This window comes from Anguilla anguilla, chromosome 19, assembly GCF_013347855.1.
Source record: "Anguilla anguilla isolate fAngAng1 chromosome 19, fAngAng1.pri, whole genome shotgun sequence".
NCBI classification, from domain to species: Eukaryota; Metazoa; Chordata; class Actinopteri; order Anguilliformes; family Anguillidae; genus Anguilla; species Anguilla anguilla.
Genome location: NC_049219.1, coordinates 12,930,335 through 12,949,294, shown reverse-complemented (window position 1 = coordinate 12,949,294; position 18,960 = coordinate 12,930,335). Strand labels below are relative to the sequence as shown.

The 18,960-nt window shown below is 48.0% G+C and overlaps 1 protein-coding gene across 8 annotated transcripts in view; it reads right to left on the bottom strand.

The window, feature by feature from the left end:
* LOC118219161 (SH3 and multiple ankyrin repeat domains protein 3-like) overlaps positions 1 to 18,960 on the bottom strand; it is a 195,274-nt gene that overhangs the window by 122,382 nt on the left and 53,932 nt on the right. For 5 of the 8 annotated variants that reach the window (XM_035402121.1, XM_035402114.1, XM_035402117.1 and 2 more), the window contains one exon: positions 17,925 to 18,211. In XM_035402121.1, coding sequence (XP_035258012.1) covers positions 17,925 to 18,158 — 234 coding nt within the window. In that variant the 5' untranslated portion in view covers positions 18,159 to 18,211. The remainder of the gene's footprint in view (positions 1 to 17,924; positions 18,212 to 18,960) is intronic. The other 3 variants (XM_035402119.1, XM_035402118.1, XM_035402120.1) reach the window with 1 other exon arrangement.

Genomic DNA, 18,960 nt, shown 5'->3' with positions numbered 1-18,960 from the left:
AGAGGAAGGAGGCGAAACGACGGCGTGGGACGCCACAGGAGCCCCGCGGCCGCGCTAAACGATCATCACACCGCGCGAGTATCTCTCTCTCTCTCGACGCGTTCGAGGAAAGCAGGGCATCTGCCATTAAGGACCACACACGCACAGCGAGTGCGAGTGCGAGGAAGACGAGTAACAAAGAAATCATCCGGTGTGTTACGGGTATTACAGCCGAACGTCACAGAGCAGGCATTCCACACCTCATTAGAGGAAGACTGGGCGTCCATTCTGAGAGCCCATCACTGCGGTGGGGGTGTAGGTAAGAGTCATATCTGCGCTAACCCTCTTCTCCGTGGATCCTTTCACAGACCCCGTGACTGAGCATCCTGCTGTCTCACAAGCACAATCCTGTCTGGTTCATATTCATAAGAATGTGAATAATGACTCCAACACTCCTCAGCTCCTGTGGTCAACACAGCTCAGAACAGGATGAAACCGTATGCCTCCTCCCAACAAACACCAGTCATCTTTGAGATCAACAGATCTATACCTGTGCAGCATGCACAGCATTAAGTGTCCTTAATCATAAATGCACACGCGCACGCACACAAGCACACACACACACACACACACACCAAATATACAGATGAATGGAATCGACTGTCGCGTTTCGCATGGCCAACTACATCTCGGGTCGTCAGGAAACCACACAAACCATAATAAGTACTTGGCGCTCGCTCGCTTACCGCCGTGTTTATTTGCTGTTTTGCCAGCCGGTTTCGAAAGTTTCATGTTGACATTGGCAACGACGGTTCAGCAAATCTGCACTGATGCGATTGCTCAAGTTAAGGAACTGGAGCCATAACTCCCCATTGCAGACCGTTAAAATTTTAAATTTTTTTTTTTTTTTAAACCCAAAGACACCGTGTACTGGTCCCACTTGGGCAGCCGAAACTGAGCAGAGGCCAGACCCAGCCGCAGTGTCCCCGCCTGCACCCGTGCCCTTTGGCTCGCACAGGCTGCAGCTCGCTCAGTGAGAGAGCAGAAGCCCTGCCATGGCGGAGGGTCAATTAAAATGGGGCTTGATTTATGCTCATTTCCAGCCCTCATTAAATACTCTCCCATAACACCCGGGATGGCAGAATGATCACTTACTGTTCTCCCCACGGTGTGTTTCACTGTGTGTGTGTCTGTGTGTGAGTGTGTTTGGCATGCGTGTGTGTGTTTGTCTATCTGTGTATCTCTGTGTGTGTTTGACTTTGTGTTTGTGCATCTGTGTTTGTGTGTGCGTTTGTGTTAGGCGTGTGTGTGTGTGTTTGTGTGTCTGTGCATGCTGCTTAACCTTCAGAAAAGATGAAGATTTGAGAAAGGATGAAAACATAAAATGATTGACATAATAAAATATGAAAATAACACAAACACCCTTCCCTTTTCAGAAACTGAACCCAATCATAATTTCGCAGACGTTCGAGGCAACAAATTTATAGTAAGGAAATGGAAACCTGCTTGGAAAGAGTTCCAACTACACAGCATGCAGATTATAACACTGAGCAAGCACACAGCCTCAGGGCATCCAACTCAACAGCTCACGCCACTCAGCATTTGACAAGCAGATGGGGAGGGAGGGATATTCCATAATTATGAGTGAAGTACTAATTATAAAAAAAATATCTTGTAACTGTCCCAGAATTATGGCTTGGAATGTCTCAACACAGTCTCATAATTTTGATTTAGCATCTCATAATTATGAAGCAACAAAGCCCACTGCTTCAAGAAAACCTCTCTCAATAACGACGTCTCATAAGTATGTATGGAGTAGTAGGGCATTGTTATTCTGGAACTACATGGCCTTCTGCCTCTAGCCCTCTCATGCTGGACTGTTTAAGAGCATGAGCGTCATTAGCACTCATTCAGCCCCATTCATAAAATCCTGCCCACAATATGTAACAAGCTGATTCATAGAGCCCCGCCTCCACTATTACATCACAGTACAAAAAATGGAACTCATCTAGCATGCGCTCGTATCCGTAGCAACTTGCATTCTGGATAGCTAAAATTGCAACACAGTGCTATGTAACAGGCCCATTCAGAAAGCCCCACCCTCACTACATGACAGGCCCATTCATAAAACCCCACACCTACTGCGTACCAAGTCCATTCAGAAAACTCCACCACTGCATTTCTCAACCCCACTTAGATATTTTGCTCTTTGGATTTTGAGGTAAACTGTCTTCAGCACCAAGGACAGCAGTTTTGTTTCACGGTTCAGTTCCAAATCTTCATCAATGAATTCTTTTTTTTTTTTTTTGTCCACATCCTCTTCACCAGGCACCTTTTACAACCTGCTGGCTATTTTTTTTTTTGTTTGTTTTTCTTTTCACAATAAACTGCCTGGACATTTGTCATTATACCCTTGAGAGTCTCATTTATGGAGTTGCCAGAGCAGAATGACAATTTATAGACTAAATTTCAGGCCTCATCTGGCTCTCTCTCTCTCTGTCTCCCTCTCTGTCTCACACGGTTTCATTAAGCAGACACCGTCACGCTGCTCTGACTTTGAGGAAGGAACACCGCTCGGCTTTTTAATCACGCTACACACACAACATCAAACAGCAGGAAGGAGGCATTCATATATTTACGTGCTGCACTTTGTATTAACAGTACTGCGCAACACCTTTGCTGTAAATGTCCTATGCTGCAACTGTGCCATACCTTTCCTGCAGCTGTGCTATGCCGTTACAGTGCTGTGGGCATGTTTTAACTGCTATAACTCTCCTACAGCTGCGCTATGCTGTAACTGTGCTGATCAGTAGCTGTGCCTCGATATGAGGGTGCACAGCCCAGCCGGGGGAGGGCAGCTCACAGCCCCCAGGCATTTCATTCCCCGGCAAAGGCCGTGCTCGCTTTCTCCAGAGCCAATCAGAGCCCTGCTCTGCACACACGAGCCGCTGTCCAGGAGCGGGCCGCGCCAAAGCCAAGGGAGCTACGCTCCACAGCAATCAGGGCCAGGAGCTTAATGGGCCTCCCATCACGCACGGCCAATGCGCCGCAGCCTCACAGGAGGCCTCTATTACTCCAGCACACACACACGGCATTAGCGTGCCCATTCACAGCACAGTCACTAGGCAGAGGAGAGCTCCGCGGTGGAGCTCACACCTTATCACCCAGCGTCACCCTGCGGCCGACTTCAGACCGGTAATGGCCTCCAAGAAATAATTCATCTTGTTAAGTAAGGAGAGCCATTTTGAAAAAAAGAAAGAAAAAAAACCCCATTAATTTAACACACAATAAATTTGCGTTGTTTTTTTTTTTCTCTTTTGTTAGACGCCAGTATATCCACACAGAATTGCTCGGCGCGGGGGGGGGTTCGGGCCGTAGAATTTTGAGACTCTCAGAGATGCTGGCACTCTGACAAGTAAGAGGCAGAGTAGCAGCCGGGGTCAGACAGTGATGAGGAGGGCAGCGGAGTCTCAATAACAGCAGGGCTGAGAGGAGAGTGGAGGGGCCCACGCTGGCCAGAGCTCATTGATTTCCCTTTAAAAATCAAGGAAACCCAGCAGTGCTGCCAGCCCCTTTTTTCCATGGGGAAGTCAGGAGCAATGGCAGTATTAGTCATTAAAAGTCACTGGAGATGACTGTGTGTCACCAGATGTCTTACGGAGGACGGAGTGTGGCACAGTGGGTAAGGAACTGCGCTTGTAACCGAAAGGTCGCAGGTTCGATTCCCGGGTAAGGACACTGCCGTTGTACCCTTGAGCAAGGTACTTAACCTGCATTGCTTCAGTATATATCCAGCTGTATAAATGGATACAATGTAAAGTGCTATGTAAAAAGTTGTGTAAGTCGCTCTGGATAAGAGCGTCTGCTAAATGCCTGTAATGTAATGTAATACTGGCCAACAACGATGACCCTGCAACCCTATGAACTGAAGTTATGTTACAATTTCAATTCTTCTGCAGGGAAAGACTCCTCCCTCTGGCAAACAGTAGGTTTATTACAAGCCGCACCGAATTTCAATTTCAATTTACTTTAAATCATCGCCGGTGCGTTAAATGACAGCAGCTGGGTGTGTGACTGATCCTGGTCTTGAGTAATTGGCAAAAAAAAAAAAAAACTGGGCCCCAGGAGAAACTTATTAACCAAAGTGAGCCTCAACAAGCAGGAGAGGAGAATCTATAAAGTAAAGATTAGCACACCCCTTCGGAAAGAATCTGCTCTCAAGAAAATTATTCTCCAGTTTTAGGGGGGTAATTAATGGCTGAGCCTTTGTTTATATGATTTCAACAGCAACTGCGGCACAGCAGTTTGGATTTATTCTGAATTTTGGTGGGGGGGGGGGGGGGGGAAATAAATTTCTCCGGTGTCCATTTACTTGAACACGCCATCGAGCCACAATTACTGCATGACCCTCACCATTATAATGATCATGGACAGCACTGGTGTTAAGCTTTGGCAGAAAAACAAACAAAAAAAAACAACGGAAGTGATTTTCCTCAGAGGGGCTTATTTTTTGCAGATAACCACTGCATGTTTGTGCAGCATGTTTTAGGCTGTGTATTGCCTCAAAGCGATTTGCTGAAATGCGTGGAAAGGACCCTAGGGCATTCTCTTACCCATAGCCTATGCGAACACCCAACAGTGCTGCAGGTTCAAACGACAGGTAAACTGACGCTATGAAACTCAGGAGCTCTTAACTGCCACGTGAGGAAGCAAAGCTCAGGGGGCAGTTAAAAAGGCTGGGCAGGTGAGCTGTGGGGGCTTCTCACAGCACTGCTGTACTCCAGCACTGAGGGCTCCATCTGAAGTCACTGCAAGTGGATTTCTGCCTGAAAGGCTGCTGCAGCCGGAACCAGCAGTGGTGTGTGTTTGTGTGTGTGTGTGTGTGTGTGTGTGTGTGTGTGTCACGCACGTGCTGGGCAATAGCCTCCCCCCTGATTGAGTTCTGACCAAATGATTGCGGTCAACAGGAGCTGCTCCGTGGCAAATCATTTTATTTTCGAGCGTAAAAACTCAGGTGACACCGGCTTTTTTGAATCAACTGACAGAAATGCATTTTGCCTGGTGCACAGTGACCCCGTGTTTGGAGGTGACTCCAGGCAATCTATGTGGAGTGATCTCCCCTGATACCCTGTTACTTTCCAACACAATTATGAAGGAAGAGAGTGTGCTCCGGTGTGTGTGTGCACGCTTGTGTGTGCGCATGTGTGTGTGCGTGCACGCTTGTGTGTGTGTGTGTGTGTGTGTGTGTGTGCGCGCGCGCGATGTGGCCTCTTCTCTTCGCTCCACTGTTCTCCACCTTTAAATAATCACGTCTTTCAGACACAGAAATCCCACTCCTCTTCCATTGCAACTGCAGTCCATGAGAAACCTATAATATATGCCAAGATATCTGAAATCTGCCAAACATGTAAATACCCACAAGGTGAGTTTGTACTTCGCGTTGCCCACTATGCCTCCATATGTCCTTCAGAATATAATATGAATTTATGCACAGTTTGCAAAATGTAATACATTTTTTTTTAAAACACACACACAACATAAATCTTGTATGGAGTGCGGATGACACTTCTGGGCTGGTAATTTTGGAGTATGAAGCTATTTATTGTGCACACGGCACACAACCACACATGTTAAACAGACTAGTCAGCAGTGCATAGTGATCAGGATGGGTGGAGTGGAAAGTTTTAGGCAGCGCTCAAGATGGTTCAGGTTGCTATCTGTGACATCATCTGTTTCCCAGGTGCAGTGGAAAGGGGCATCACAAGGGATCCCCGTTTCCTGTTTCCTGCGTGATTGGTGCGGATCGCACTGCGGCTCCGCCCACAAGCAGAGTCCCACCGCCGCGCAGTCTCTCCAATCAGCCACCTCCGCGGGCCAATCAGGCGAGAGCATGGGGACTAAGCAGATATGACACCATGCCATAACTGATCACCGGTGACTCGTCTCTACACACACGCACGATTGGCTCCTTTTAGTCCCCACACAGGACGCTGCGGCAAGCCGTGAATGCTGGGGTTTAGCCTCCTCTAGCAGGATTAAACACAATAAAACAAGAACGCTGTTTTTATGCGAGTCACGTTTATAGTAGAGCTCAGGATTTGTTGTGTGTGTGAAGACCTGGGGTCTTCCAATCAGTCACGCTGCATTTTCGCCCGATGTGTCTGTCTTCTCTCTTACTTTTTTTATATATTCCTCCTTTTCTGCATTTTTAATAACCGACTGCACTGTGGATTTGTGTCACCGCAGTGCCAACCACACTCACCCAAGGAGCCATGTACACACCTCTGATGTGCTCACCCACAAGCCATGATTGTTTTACGAACTACAAGCACATGCCGTACGAAAGAGGAACTAGTGCCAAATGGAGGAGAGGTGTGTCACTCAAAACTGACGGCCATTAGGCTGCCAACCTGGTGCACCTCGTCCCACTTAAAGCCACCCAATCCCAGTGGGATGGAGCACACTGTGCCCCAACCCAGCAGACTCACTGCCAAAGTGTATAAACGGCGTAGCCACAACCTGAACTATAGGGCTCGGTCTGGACTCAACAGTACTGTACCTTCATTAACCGAGCCAATCCAGAGGCCACAAAGATCACTATGGAGGCCTTTTACATAATCCTAACAGTTTTCCTCCCTCGTGTTTTATGAACTTGTTGCCATGAGAACGCCCCCCTCCCCTGTGGGGCAGTGCGGGGTCCCCGCTCATTTGGGCCCTTCAGTCCAAAGCAGCCACACTCACAAATCAAACAGGGCCAGGATACGAGCACGACGCCTTCAGAACTGAAGGTCGAGACCCTTTCGTGCAGAGAGCGCAGAGACCGTCCGCCCACGTGCGCTGAGCGTGGGCTCGGGGTCGTGGCCCCGGGGGGCAAAGGAGCTGCGCCCTCAGCTCACTGCGCCAACTGCAACCGCCACGTAGAGCCTGGAAAGCTATCAGCCCACTTATTCCGCATTAGGAGTGCTGTGTGTCAGTGTGCATCAGAGCACTAGTATGCATGTGCTGTGTATGTGCGCGCCTGGGATTGGGACTTTAGGGATCAGTGGATCGCGGCAAGCACTCTATAGACGTTAAAGCATCCGCACTTTATGCATATACAGTTTAAGAACAACATTCTTGTGAATCAGGAAATGCATTTCCTCGCATAGTCACACTTCTGACAATTTGTCTAGGGTCTAGAAAATGGCATCAGTGAGAAATATACTGCTCTCTGATCAAGAAAATCTTTTCCTACGAAATGATAATGAAAAACCTCACTGTCTTTTGGATATCCAGGGCCTTGAGATTCTGTCCTGCCACATATTGCCTGTAATATTTATCACACTTTTATAGAATGTCTTTATTATTATAATTAGAAGAGCTGGGATGCCTTTTCCACAGGACGACGATTCACACATTTGAAAGGCATGTAGAGATGCTTTTTGGAAAAAATTATTTCTGTATTTTACACTGAAAACACCACCTAAAATCTATTTGGAGCTTAAAATTCATTTGGAAATTATTGGAAAATGTAAATTATCATTTGGAAATGGACCTTAGGGAAAGCAGGTGGACGTGCCATGAAAGTGGATGGACACCACAGGGCCTAAAAAAATGACAAAGTTTCCTGTTCCTCCAACATACTCCTCCTCAGGGAGCCCTCACAGGAGCGTTTTAATAACACTCTAACAGGGTAACATGTTTTCTTGCAGGGACTGCTGCAAATTGCCTGAGTTTTTCCCTCATTAAGGACAAATTACCAGAGTCTCCGGGCGCTACAATAAGTACAATAGGTTTTTGAACAGAAGTTTGCTACAGTGCAATTTCACACTAAATATTAAAAACAGAAGGCAGTATGATAACATGGTTAAATGTTCAGCCACATGTGTATTCATTCACAGAAAGGTGAGGGTTTTTGATTGATGTGAAGGCTACACTAACATTCAATCTGATGGATGAAGGACAGACTGCCATCTATACCTCTCCTTTGGAGTGCCCATGTCCCTCCTTCCCTCTCTCCACCTCACTCTCCTTTTCTTCCCTCCTCCCTCATCTGACTCTTCCCTTCTCTCTCTCTTCCTCCCTCCCAACTTCATTTCATGCTACATTTTGTTGCCTCTTCACGAGTGATCAACCGGTGATTTAGGGTGCCCCTCATCTTCTTGCTCGTGGTGCAGCGTCCAGAGACGATGCTCCCCATTCGGTTTTTTATATTGCGATTTTCAGTTCACATCCTTTTTGTTCAGAGAACTTTCCGTAAACAGAACGAGAAAGCAATAAGTAGTAAAGGTCGTATTTGCAATGTGAAGTGTGAAACGACCCCTGCCATCATAATGCCAGTCTGCAGTACATGTTACACTGACCTCCAAAACCACAGGCACCCTAGATAAAGATGACCAAAAAAGGCTGAATAAAATAAAGAGCAAAGGCATGAGCTATACTGTATGCTCAGATTTTAGGAAAATACAATTATACATAGAAAAATTTCAAGTAATAAATGTATATATATTTTTTAAACAGGTGTAAAACCCATGTACAGTGCTCTAACAAGACTTGTAGATGTGTAGAATTGCTTGGCGGTCACCCTAGTTCGGTGACACTTAACCGTCTTACATTTTTACATAATAAAATCTATAATTGAAAATGCACTGAGGCAGAGCAAGTTTGCGCCTGGCTCGAAATTACATCAGAAACGCCTCGCCACCTGAGTCAGACCTGTAGCGTTCTGATCGAGCCAAAGCTCTTATTAGATTAAAATGCATTGCCTCGTTGTGGTCACATTTGGCAAGCCACAGCCACGTGCCTTCCTAAAAAAAAAAAAAAAAAAACTTTAAAAAAAAAGCCTCAAAAACAAACGGCAGGAAAAAAAACATGAAGCCGTTGCCGGCTGCTGTCTCCACGTCCTTGGCTGCTGGAAACAGTCCAGCACGTAAACAACAGCGGGGGGAACAGGAAGTTTAAAACAGGTGGACGTGCTCTTCTTGTAATTAGGAGATCCTGGAGGGGTGATTCTAAGAGCGGGCTCTCTCTCTTTAAAGCTGACAGATGTTTCGCAGCACGTCCAAAAAAGTGCTGAGTGAGTCAGCTGAAATGTGTGGGAGCGCACCACGGAAAAATAAATAAAAAAACGCTCGAGAAGATGTTCGCGTCTTGCAGCATTTGTGGTAAAATGTTTATTGAACCATCTGGGACTGGGACTCACTTAAAAAAAAACTCCTGCTAAGCCAAAAAAAAGCACAGAGGTATCAATCTCTTAGACACAATGAATTATTTTTAAAAATTCCAAATACCCATAATTTATCTCCAATGTGAGCGCCTGTCATCTGCAAGATTACACCTGCTTTGTGCATTTAGCATGTAGCATGTGCACAGTGTACTATATAGTGCCTTTGGCTATATGCACACACGTGCGTGAATTTGAAATAGATCATTTTCTGCGCTCTCTGCACACACTGGTGCTGTGTTCTTACGCCCCTTGGCCAAGCTGTTATTGCAAATGAAGTCTGGTTCTGAACTGACCTTCCTGATTAAAGAATGGTAAAAAAACAAAATGAAAATATGTCACAGTCAAATGAACACTGAGAGCATAACCGAGGAACTCACCTTCAATTATAAACAAAAAGCTCATTGGCTATATACACACCAATTACATTTCCACTGGCATCACAGACAATGACACGGCTGTAGTAAGCTCTATGCACCAATTATGAGGCTGATTTGGGACTTGCACCATGCCAAATTCACAATGAAAACAGTCTGCCATATAAAATCAATCTGCAGCCTTGTCCTTGCCTTGGCCAGCACTGAGCAGATCCCATGTCTGATTGGAACGTGCAGTTTAAATGCAACCCATTTACTTCGGTTCAGAGAGGCAAGAGGGGATGCTTTTTACAAGGCTGACCTTCAAAAAACCAGTGCCATCACAAAAATGTCCACATCCTGTGATACAGTGGATAAAACATGCAGGTCTGTCTCACCTGAACCATTACATCAGCATGGCAGCATCAACAGCCAATTACAGAATCATGGGTGGATCAGACAAACACAGCTCATCAACTGTCAAACCCTCAGACACCCAGTTCCCACAGATGTTTAAAAGACTAACAAAGAGCCCGCATGCAGTTTTTTTGCCTCATAACGCCGTGGGGAAACGATTGATATTAAATTCTGCTTTGAAATATCAAAAGTGTGCAAAGAAAATATTCATGAGGCAGAGCACCAGTAAAAGCGCCCCTGCATCAGGTGGTGAGTACCAGCGCACTTAATATTGCAGGTGACAGGTGAATTGTTAATGAGCGTCTCCAGAGAGGACAAGATCACACTGCTCATGGTTAGCAGAGAAAGCTCCTTGCTGTGCGGCATCGTCACGGAGACAGCTTCCTTCCATTTCTATAATTCATGTTTTTTTTTTTTTTTTAAAGGTGCACCATGTCTGGCAATGCCATTTATATTTCAGTTGATATACTGTAGAACGTTGACGCGCCAACTTCAGCCTCTTCTGCTCCACCAGCTCTGTTCCTATACTTGAGACCTCCTTGAGTAAGTCTGCATGTGTGTGTGTGTGCCTGTGTGTGTCCACTGTACAGTGAAGAGTATTACCAATGTCTGAATCGTCATAAGACAGCATTAAGCATTGAAACTATACATCACCCTTCACACCGGGGGGGTCGGGTCCACTAAAGACAAAGTCTTCCAGCTCCTCAAGCCCACCCTTTTTCAAACAGCACACAAAACCCCGGAGGATTCTCACTGAAGCATTTCCCAAAAAGAAGGGGGTAACACGACTGATTGTGTTCAGGCTTGTACAGTTTCACACGAGAGATGGCTCACAGAACAGACTCAATTAAGACACACTTGAGTCCAGACCGAAAATATCGAAAGGCAAAGACGGGAAAATGCCGAGGTAGACCGTTTTTAATTAATGAACAATGGAGCATGTAATGGCGTCTGTAATGAGCACAGGACGCTAATGCTGCAGTCTACAGGTCATTAAATATATGCCATTAATGCCAGTTATCCATTGCGATGTTTTGCAAGGGCATTACCAATAGAACTACAGCAATAGAGCATTTCCTTGCATGCTACACTCTGGATTAAAAGCAGGCATGTACTGTGTGTAGAGTCGTTAAATATATTTAATCGTTCAACATGTCCGTTCAATTTTTCGGAGCGAACCCACCACCAACTGTGGAACAGCGCTCCAGGGTGACGCGGGCAAATGCAGAACGTTCAGACGCACGGCAGCAGTGCTGCCCATCTGGGGGAATGGGGGGGGGGGGGGGGGGGGGGGCGGGGCAGGACCGTGTCGTACCCAAAACGAGAGGCTCCTGAGAGGACGGCTGGCAGAGCCAGGCCGCACAGAGAACAGGGCTGATCTCCTTTGGCAGCCCACAGGACTCCACCAAGAGCCGCTCCAGCGAAACTTTATTTCAGCCACCGTCTCCCTGCTCTTTCATCCGCTGCACATTTAAAACAGCAGCCAGGCTACCCACAGCACCCCTCCCTCACCCCTTCTCTCCACCTCCCGCTCTCCCTCTCTTTCCCTTTCTGTCTGTCTCTCCCTCTCTCCTCTCTCCCCATCTCATAGAGGATGTGAGCACAGAGCAGGATCCGTCAGGGGATTTGTTCTTTATCTGCGCAGGCAGCCCCTTGAGTGACAGCTGCCAGTGGTGAGAAGTTCATAACAGCTTGTCGATTACAGGCATCAAAGCCACTCGTCATCCTAAAGTTTCACGGACGAGGCGTCTTCCCCACTGTCATACTTCACTTCACTTCTGGCTGCGTGTCCTCCATAATAATGCATCCTCCTGGCGTTCGCCACACAGATACCGGAACGGCCATTTCATTACACGCAGGGATCGTTCTGAGCTTCAAAGGGGCCACGTGCTCACTGACTGTGATGTCACAGAGGGTGAGGTGGAGGGTTGGCATTTGGCCAAACAGGTCTGTGATCAGTAGAGTCCACTGTACAGGGCTGTGAGCCAAACCCAATCGCAGTCAATGTCAATGTCATTCTCATGACATAATGTCAGATACAAATCAGCCAGAGATAACTGGGAAAAAAGTCACTAGTCACTGAAAGAAAACCACAAAAATCAATCCACAGAGCCAGCAAAACTTCTGTGACTGCTTGAGAGGCGATCAGTTATGTGCTGTTCCTATCCACTGGAGTGCACGTGAAACCCCAGCACAGTCTGCCCTGTACAGAACAACATAGTGGATCTGTCAGGGAAACATTTAGCAGCGAGCGTTCCTAATGCAGCCACGGTACACTGCTGTGGCTTGATTTAAATAAATCCCCAGCCTCTCAGCCAGCTCACTGCATGGGGTGCCAGTCAGCCTCGCCCCTGTAGCCCACGTGTAAATGTTCCCCGTGTCCTGCGCCCTCTGCTGTGAGACAGTCCTGCTCCACACTGTCCTGCTCTTCCCATCTGGGAGCTCCGAGGGACAGACTTTCATGAGTCCTTTAAAGTTTACAGGTCAATAAAAATGGACTCAACAGATTTTGTTTTGAGGTAAATGAGCTTAAATGAGCACCTGCTACACCTGTGTGCACCTGCGCCGCTGCTTCGGGAGGCAGGTGCATGATGGGACGCCAGCCCCTCGGAGCGCCACGGCCAATCGGGAGCACCGGCCCAAGGTCGCCGCCAATGTCGCCGCTCGTTTCGAGCCGGCGCAAGTCATTACACCCGCACGCCGCCCACACACGCCTCCCGTCCTGGCCTCATTTCACAGCGTTAATCTGTACCGCACACAAACCTCCCTCTCTTGACTTTCCCGCTGCCTCCCTGCAGCCTGCAGCACTGTGACCATTTAACCCTTCAAGGTGTGAGGTCACAAACATGTGATCAGAATGTTCTTACAGTAACTGAACATTCTAATGCTGATGTAACAATCACTGTGGTGGTGGTAGGAGGACCCCGAAGTCTGCTCACCTGGTCACCCTCTCAACCCAGCCAGTATCCTTTATCGCACTAATCTGCTTATCACTGCCCAAAAACCAACCTTACAAAACAAACCTCATCAGTTTTCAGCATGGACTGCATTTATATAGCGCTATCAGCAGGCAAAAAAAAAACGAAAACACAATAACCTAAAACACATAAGCAACACCAGGCAGATGCGTCATAACCCGCTCCACTTGTTATCTCTGGGTAAGAGACCATAAAGCAGATCTCACCTTATCTAAATTGCGCTGTCAAGCTGAAGGGGAAGTTTAATCTCTCCTCACAGGTGTTTAAAAATGTACCCAAAAACAAAGTGAAGGAGAGTAAATCTGCTCTCGGTTTAAAAGTGGCTTCCCGGAAAGCATTTGTGCTAAGGTGCTAAAAGCATCACCCAGTGTTGCTCACTTTTATAATGGATTTGGTGCTAATTGGTTCATATCCGTGACCTCTTTGCTGAAGACCTCACTGCACTCACATGGGAGCTCAGGGGTCCTCCTCTTCACCCCCTAAACAGACACTAACCTGCCCCTGTTGCCGTCCAGATGGATTTTACATTTCACTATATGCACATCACCCTGTCAGCTGCCAGGGAATACTTAGTCAAACTTATAGCTTTGTAGCATAGCCTTAGGCCTCTCTTAACTCAGGGCTAAAGCTGAACACCCTGTGTGGACCTGTTGTTTCCCAGCATGCACTGGGCTGAACAGTAGCACTCGTCCGCTGTATTCGCTCATTTAGTTTGCTGCCTCAGTCGTGGTGTGTGGTGACACACTTCGAGGTGCGGGGAACGCAAAAAGACACTGCCTCATCAGGAGGTGGGAATGCTGGGGGGAAAAAAAAAGCTGTGACCGGACAGGTTCCTCTTTCCTGTGCGACGCGGGGGCTCGTTATCGCTCACGCTGATGAGCGCGAGAGGCGGTCCCGCCGGAGACCGTCACCGCAGTCACGGCGAAAAAGACAGACTGAAGAGTCCCCTTATTTCAGCCAGAACAGGCTGAAGCAGCTCATTTGTTTAGATGGCAGGATCACTCGATCTGGCTCCATTTGTGAAATGTGTCACCATCTGGCTGCCCTCTGAAGCTCACGGGTGCCAGAAACAGAGGAATTCCCAGAGCGCTGTCGCTCGCTCGCAAAACTCAGAGTCAGAGTGTTTAACCTTAGGTCACTAGCTGAGGGAAGCTAGTGCTGCCAGATGTCAAGCCCTCATACAGCAATTAGGTATAATAATAATAATACCTCCGTGTCTGTACCACATCACATTGCACTGAAGCTCTTGGTGGAGCCTCTCTGGCCTTGGGGTGTTAAGCAGGAAGTGGCTAAGGTATCACCATGGAAAAGCAGGAAGTGGCTGAAGCACATCCACAGGAAAGCAGGAAGTGGCTGAAACACAGCCGCAGAGATTGTGTCATCTTTGTGAATGGCAGGGAAGCCCTGTGGACCCAGCCTAATCAGGCTTAAGGTCAGCATCAATCCCCAGTGCCTGATTATAGGTTAGGTGAGTCAGAGAGACAAAGACAGTGAGAGAAAGAGACCATTTAGCAGAAGGGGTAGATGACCTGGCTGTTGGGGGGGGGGTTCCAGCCCGAGAGAGAGAGGCGATGTAGAGGGCGCTCTGGGTGCACAGTTAAACAGACTGTGCTGCAGAGGTGTGGGTCGCTGCTGTAGCAGGGACACAGGTGTGATTTACGCAGATGCGGCCGCTCCAGCAGAACTGCGCTGCGGACGCAGTCACGGTCACGATTCAGACGCCCCGATCCAGCAGCATCCCTAATGGGCCATGACCAGCTGTGCGCCCCAAAACGCCCCCCTGCCTTCCCCCTGGCCTGGCGCGGGGCACAGACGGGCACAGAAGAGGGCTGCCACGGGGCGATGGGCGCGTGTCGTGAGCAAGTTGGGACCAAGGGCTAAAAATAGGAGCAGGGGAACGTGAGCTGCCTGCCTGAGAGCGCTGCTGCGCAGGAGTGCGGGGGGAACGGGAGCAGCGGTCTATTTACTGGCCGGGAGAGCGAGCGAGAGCCAGGAGCAGGACAGCGCAGGGCATGGGCTCGGGAGGAAGGAGCAACGACAATGAGGCTGCTCGTCTGCTGCTCGTCCGCTGCTCGTCTGCTGCTTTCAGACCTTTACAGCCTTCGCATTACTCCAGCAAACCGAGCAAAGGGGCCCAAATTTAAATAGACAAAACTCAATTAAAAAAAAGAAAGTAGAAAGCATGAGACTAGAATTTTTTTCCAGTGATGAGGACCGAGGGGGAAAAAAAAAAAAAAAAGACTAAATTGGATTTTTTTTTTTTTAAATCATGCCAGTTCAATTCTATTTTTGAGATTTATAAATGACTGGGTGATCTACATCTTAATCTACCTTATTAACAAGGCACACACATTAGCTTGGCTAAGCACAGGAGATGCTACTATAGCCCAATATCATAATATAATGTGGAAACCCCATATCCTTCCCTTTTTGGAGACCACTGTCCAGCAAACAACTTCAGCTGCACCTCACCAGTTTAGACAGCTGCGCGTTGTCACTGAGACCTTAGTTTGTCCTGTTTTTGCCTCATTAGAATCTCCTGCGGAGTTCTCTGAAAGCCACTGATAAACGTTAAGGCCTTAATGGGCTTTTTTTTTTGAGTTTTGTTTTTTTTAAACCCACATTTCGTTAGAGTAAGAGAAAGGCTATTGAAAACGTGGCGAGAAAAGCTCTTGCACTAACTTGGCAGAGGATGAAAACATTTGATGTTCATTTTGAGGGATGGTGAGTCACTAATTTCACCTAATTGTGGGAAAACTTTTACAACAATAATGTCCTGGAGGACTTCAGTCTTATTGCAATTTGGCAGCAGCTCAGAAGTGCGTTTTCAAGCACACCATAGAATTTAAGATAGCATCTACTCTGGTTAGATAAAAAAAAAAAAAAATGGATGCTCCTTTTGTATACACTCTCCCCCGTCCCCTTACAAGTCTTCCAAACTGCCAGAGCCAATCAGCTGCAAGTGATACACCCTCTCCCAGCTGTAACTGGGGCGGGCATTCCACTCCTGTGAATCCACACAAAGTGATCAGAGTGTATTGTTGCCGGTGCTGTACTGACTCCTGGCAGAGGGCGGGTGTATCAGGAGCTATGCTGGCTGCCCGCACTGCAGCCGTTCCAAGCGTGATTAATGGAAGCTGACTGCCAATATAGGTAATTGGTCAGAAAGTCACCAAAAAAAAAAAAAAAAAAAAACATGCTATTGCATCATCAGACGCCCAGGCAGAATGAAGGCGGAGCCTCGGTACCCGGGAGGGCCCTGGCTCAAAGCGCACAGCACGCTCCCGGGCAGGAGACAAACACAACAGGACTTTAACCTGGACCCTCAGGGCCGGGGGCAGTGCGCGCTTTGTCCTCCCGACGCCATTATGGCACAGAAATCTTTATTAGGAGCCGCCGAAGAAACACACTGCAGCATCGCTCTGTCAGAACGAGCACATCCTTCTCCCAGTGAAACCACACTTATTTTTTTTTTTTGCACACTGTCTGTGTTTTCCCTGCAGCGTAAACAGAGGGTCTCACTCATTCTTCACACGCGACCATTAACGGCAAAACCGGCTCGCATCTGGGGAGGGTGGCAGTTTACTTTTGTTTTGTCTGAGCAGGATGAAGCAGCTGTGTGTGTGTGTGGGGGTGTGTGCGTGTGCGCGTGTGGGGGTGTGTGCGTGTGCGCGTGTGGGGGTGTGTGTGTGTGTGCGCGTATGTACGTATGTGCGTGCGTCCTTGTTTGGGCACTGTCAAACATCCTCCATGCATTCAAAGCCTACCCGAGCACCCCGAAGATAACCGCACAACCAACCGGCAGATTTGAAGAGAGTGAGATCAGCAGTGCAGTCAGCGTCATTTAAAAAATAAAATTTAAAAAAAACAGCCAAACGTTACAGCACATCGCCACGTGAGCAGACCCGCGGTCACGGAAGCTGAGCCGCGCGGAGCGGCGGAAACCACCGTCTCTCCAGGGCTTCCCAACAGCCTTCAGCGACGCGCTCATTAGCGACTTAAAAAAAGGCATTAAAGCTGAGCTGGAGAGTGTGATGTCATGAAGGAGTGAATGAATGAACACACGTCAAAGCTGTAATATTAATACATAATAATGTGTTCATGCTCCTGCACTCTCATCCATAGTCAGCTGAACCAGAGTAAATCAGTCCCAGCCCATGTCTCACTGGTTTTGAGGACTTGTTGACATCACCTGGTTATCACTGATATATTATAAAAACCCAAGTAATGAACAAGCAGCCTCTCTTAATGCTGAGCCGTTTTGTTGACTCCCACCGGACGTAATTCCCACCAGAAAGAGAAACTCTCCTTTGGGCAGGACAGGAGCTGTCCTCAGCTGGCTGAGACTGTGCAGACGCCCGGGCAGAGGGGCCTGAAGTCTGAGCGCGCTCAGAGGAATCGATCAGCTCCCCAGCTCCGCCTCAGAGCTCCCCCTGTGCTGCTTACGCAGTCAGACCCACAGCAACTTTCTCTCCCGCCAGGCTCCCGACAGAAATCCCCCCCCCGCCCCCCCTCCGCCCCAATTTCACTGTCACGACTCAGCACAGCCAGCCACACTCCATTCCCAAACCCCCCCTCCCCATCCCGAGTGAGGAACGCTGAAGCACTGTAGGACACCCTCCAAATTAAGTGCGTCTAAATCACTGCGCCCTGGGCTTCTGTTTCAGCCTGACCCTCTCTCAGTCTGCGCTCCTGTTCTCCAGGGCTCCCTGAGGACCGGCCACCTTTCAGCTGTCAGAGTCAGCTGCGGCTACGCTAACCAAACGCCGGGAAGCACCGGTGTGCCGGGAAGAGAGAGAGAGAGAGGGAGAAACAGATAGAGAGACAGTGGGAAAGAGACAGAGAGAGATAGAAAGTGGGAGAGAGAGACAGAGACAATCAAAGACAGTGAGAGAGAGGGGGGAGAGAGAGAGAGTGGGAGAGAGAGGAGAGAGAGAAGAGAGAGAGGCACAGAGAGACACACGGGGGGGGGGGGGGACCTGGATCACTCACGGTTTGCTGCAGGTCCGGGATCCCTATGCGGATGACGGCGACGCTGCCCTGGGGATCCTCCATGGGTGGGGCGGGGGGCTTGTTGGCGGCGGGCCGGATGGTGTCGTACACGCCGTCCTCTCTGGAGCTGTCCGAGTCCCCCTGGTTGCCGTTGGACGCGCAGTGCTGCTGCTGCCGCTGCTGCTGCTGCCGGTCGGATGGCTCATGTTTGCGGGCTGCCGGACTCACAGGCATGCTCTGTGAGAGGGGATTGCCAGCGTGCACTTCAGAGTTCTCACATCACTGTGCTGGGCGGGGGGAGCGGGGAGGAGGGGGGAGTGGGGAGGGGGGGGCAGAGAGGGAGAGGGAGAGAGGGGAGGACGGGGGCAGCAAGACAAAGAACAAATTAGGAGGGGGGGGAGAGAGAAGGGGAAACATTAGTGGGGTTTTGATAAAGGGGGTATGAGGAGGGGAGAGAATAAGGAAATGTATGAGATAAAAAATGACAGCTTCGGAGACAAACGCTGTGTGTCGTCAAGATTATTGCAATACGAGCGAGGGCACCTGAGTGAGATATTAAGCAATATTACAGGCAGCGTGCTGACAGATGACAGGTTTTTTTTTTTTTTTCTTTTTAGAAAAAACACATTTTAAAAAACTGCCGTAATCAGGATGAAAATAAAGTATCAGAGGAAATATTAAATAACACATTTAAATCATTTTTTTTAATTTAATTTTAAGTAAGGTAATAGCGTGCCGTTACTCAACACAAAACAATTCCTGTTCAGAATGAATGTTTTTCATTTCCGTTTGGAATATACTTGTTTTAGTTTTTTTTTTTTTTTTAACAAATTATTTTAAATGTCTGCAGGGTTAAATCAAGTTGTCCTTCCATTCTCCCACTACATTACGTAGTGCACGCACACAAAAATGAGCTCTAAATCACCATTAATATTTATCATAAATAAAATCTTTAAAAAATTTTTTTAAAAAGACCGAACACAACAATGCAACAGATTTTTGATATCCAGGTCATTTCTAAGATTGCGTGTGTGCG